The 2,313-nt window shown below is 42.1% G+C and overlaps 1 protein-coding gene across 1 annotated transcript in view; it reads right to left on the bottom strand.

Moving 5' to 3' along the window:
- The window catches only part of LOC108752720 (peroxisome proliferator-activated receptor gamma coactivator 1-alpha-like), a 10,401-nt gene extending 10,006 nt beyond the window's left edge, over positions 1-395 (bottom strand). Inside the window, exon 1 of the mRNA XM_018493753.1 lies at positions 270-395. Coding sequence (XP_018349255.1) covers positions 270-395 — 126 coding nt within the window. The remainder of the gene's footprint in view (positions 1-269) is intronic.
- Between the last annotated feature and the right edge of the window lie 1,918 nt (positions 396-2,313).

Raw genomic sequence — 2,313 nt, 5'->3', positions numbered from 1 at the left:
TAACAATTATTTTTCAGAAATATAGTAATTCTTTTCAAGAAAGAGTTGTTACGAATAACGTTTTTTTGCAAGATTATTCTGCCAGACGGTACTTAGAACGAAAAACTAGCTCCATTTCTTGATAATAAGATTAAAATTACCTTAATAAACAAAATCATTTTTTTTCTTAACGTTATCACTGGACAAAATAAGCTCGTTGTGCAAGTATATATATATATATATATAATAATATAAATATAAATATATATATAAGTATATAAGAAATTTACCTCGTCCTCATCTAAGAACGGATAATCAGAAAATAATTTGGGAAACGGATCGTATTCATTTCCAGTCATACGATTTCCAGTATCCATATCCATCGTATGACTCCACCATAGTTTTCCATCTTCCATTGTTCAAATCGTTGTTTGGCACTTGTCACTTCACGTTACCTGCGGTACAAACGATACACTGAAAAATACTGACTGAGCAGACGACTGACGCGATACAACTTCGATCACACTGGCACGCTAAGCCACGCGGCTTTATTCTAGGTTATGTTATATCGAGGGGTAAGGGAGTGTAACGCGAACGCACGTGTGCGGCTCAAGGACTTGACATTCGACTTGGGAGGTGATTTATGTGGCTTTATACGAACGATAGATGATCATGTGCACGTACACGGGACTGTCCGAGGGTGACGCGGATTTTGCAACGTGAATCGCGTCCACGTTGCGGTCAGTTCGCCGCGCCGACGAACCACTGTGCCGTGCAATGGATCGAACCAGCTGTGGCGGCAGAGATCACCGATCGTCCGCCGATACCGTTATTCTATCGCGAAAACAGAAAATAAATTCGCAATGACGACACACACTGTGATGAACTTGCACGACGCGACTGTCGAGAACTCAATAATATTCCGGATGGACGGAGGGAACGCGTGGCTGCTCTGAGGATACCTTCTTGAAGTCTGCACATGGAAATTGGAAGGAGAGCGTCTCTCTTTACGTCTACACGGCGGAGAGAAAGAGACACGTCGTATACGCACGCGTACACGCGCCCGTAGTGGGCGCGAACGTGTCTATGTATTCGTAAAATGAGTGAAAGGAGGAGAGAGACCGGAGAGAGAGAGAGAGCGAGAGAAAGAGAGAGAGAGACAGAAGAGCCGGCTAGCCATGCTTGCCCACGCCGCATCAGCCACCACGCCTCCGAAGAGAACAGCGGGTGATGTTCCGCGAGAACGCTATTCGGTGTGATTACTTGGAACGTGATTTCGCGCCGGATTTCGATGCTTCCCTACGTCATCCCGATTGATGAATTAATGCCGCGCGGTAACGTGTGCCAGGTAGTAAGCGCTACGAACCTCGTCAGAGTCGCGGTTATTCCAGTAGTATTCAGCAGGAACTCGATGCTCGAAAAACACCACGTTCACGTAATACACCGCAACACAGCACAAACCGACACTGATGTTAGCGGAAGAACTTGCTGCTTGATACGACGAGCGAATTTCTATCGGCAGTTCCAACGGGAACACGTGACTACCACGTTTGCGACGACTTGTCTCGAGTCGAAGTCTCTCTACTGTTACAAGCTTCGTTCACACCACGCGTACTCGGCGTATGTATAGTACGATACCGCTGCACGACTGTACACTACTGCGACTGACGTCCGAACACGCACGCAACTCTCACGAGTCTGGAGTCTGGAGTCAGTCTGCTAACGTATATTCGATGATCACACACTCTACTACACTCGTGCGCGCGCAGCTTTTTTTCCCCCCGAAGCGTTTTTCCCGCGTAAATGGGGTAAGTTTTCGAACCTGAGCTTCCAATAGCGTTCACGTTTCGTCGAAATGGGACTCACCTCGACTTTTCTGATTGGTCACAAGTGATGTCAGTGATAGCCAATCCTAAACTTTAACTAAAATCAAAAAAATTACCTGGTTGTCTATCTTGAGAATGAATAAAATTTGCTACGGTAACGAATACGATACTTCCGATAAATGAATGGTATTATTGAATTCCTTTTCTAAAGGAAAGAAAAGAATTTGAATGGAAAATATTTTAAGAAAGCCCGAAATTGATTTACATTTAAGAAATGCATAACTATAATAAAAATAATTTTTAATAAAATAATATATTTTATAGACAGTAATAATAAAATTTTTTAACTTTTTACATTTACTGATTTATTGAATACATATTGCGAATGTAATGGAAAATTTGATCACTGTTTATTGCAAATGCAGAAGCATATGATTATTTACAAATATGTCACAAACAGGACTCGGTCTCATTTCAAATAAATTTATTTAAAATATATATTTTAAAT

This window comes from Trachymyrmex septentrionalis, unplaced genomic scaffold (genome assembly GCF_001594115.1).
Source record: "Trachymyrmex septentrionalis isolate Tsep2-gDNA-1 unplaced genomic scaffold, Tsep1.0 scaffold62, whole genome shotgun sequence".
Lineage (NCBI taxonomy): Eukaryota > Metazoa > Arthropoda > Insecta > Hymenoptera > Formicidae > Trachymyrmex > Trachymyrmex septentrionalis.
Note: the sequence above shows the minus strand (reverse complement) of the source record. Positions and strands in the feature narration are given on the sequence as shown.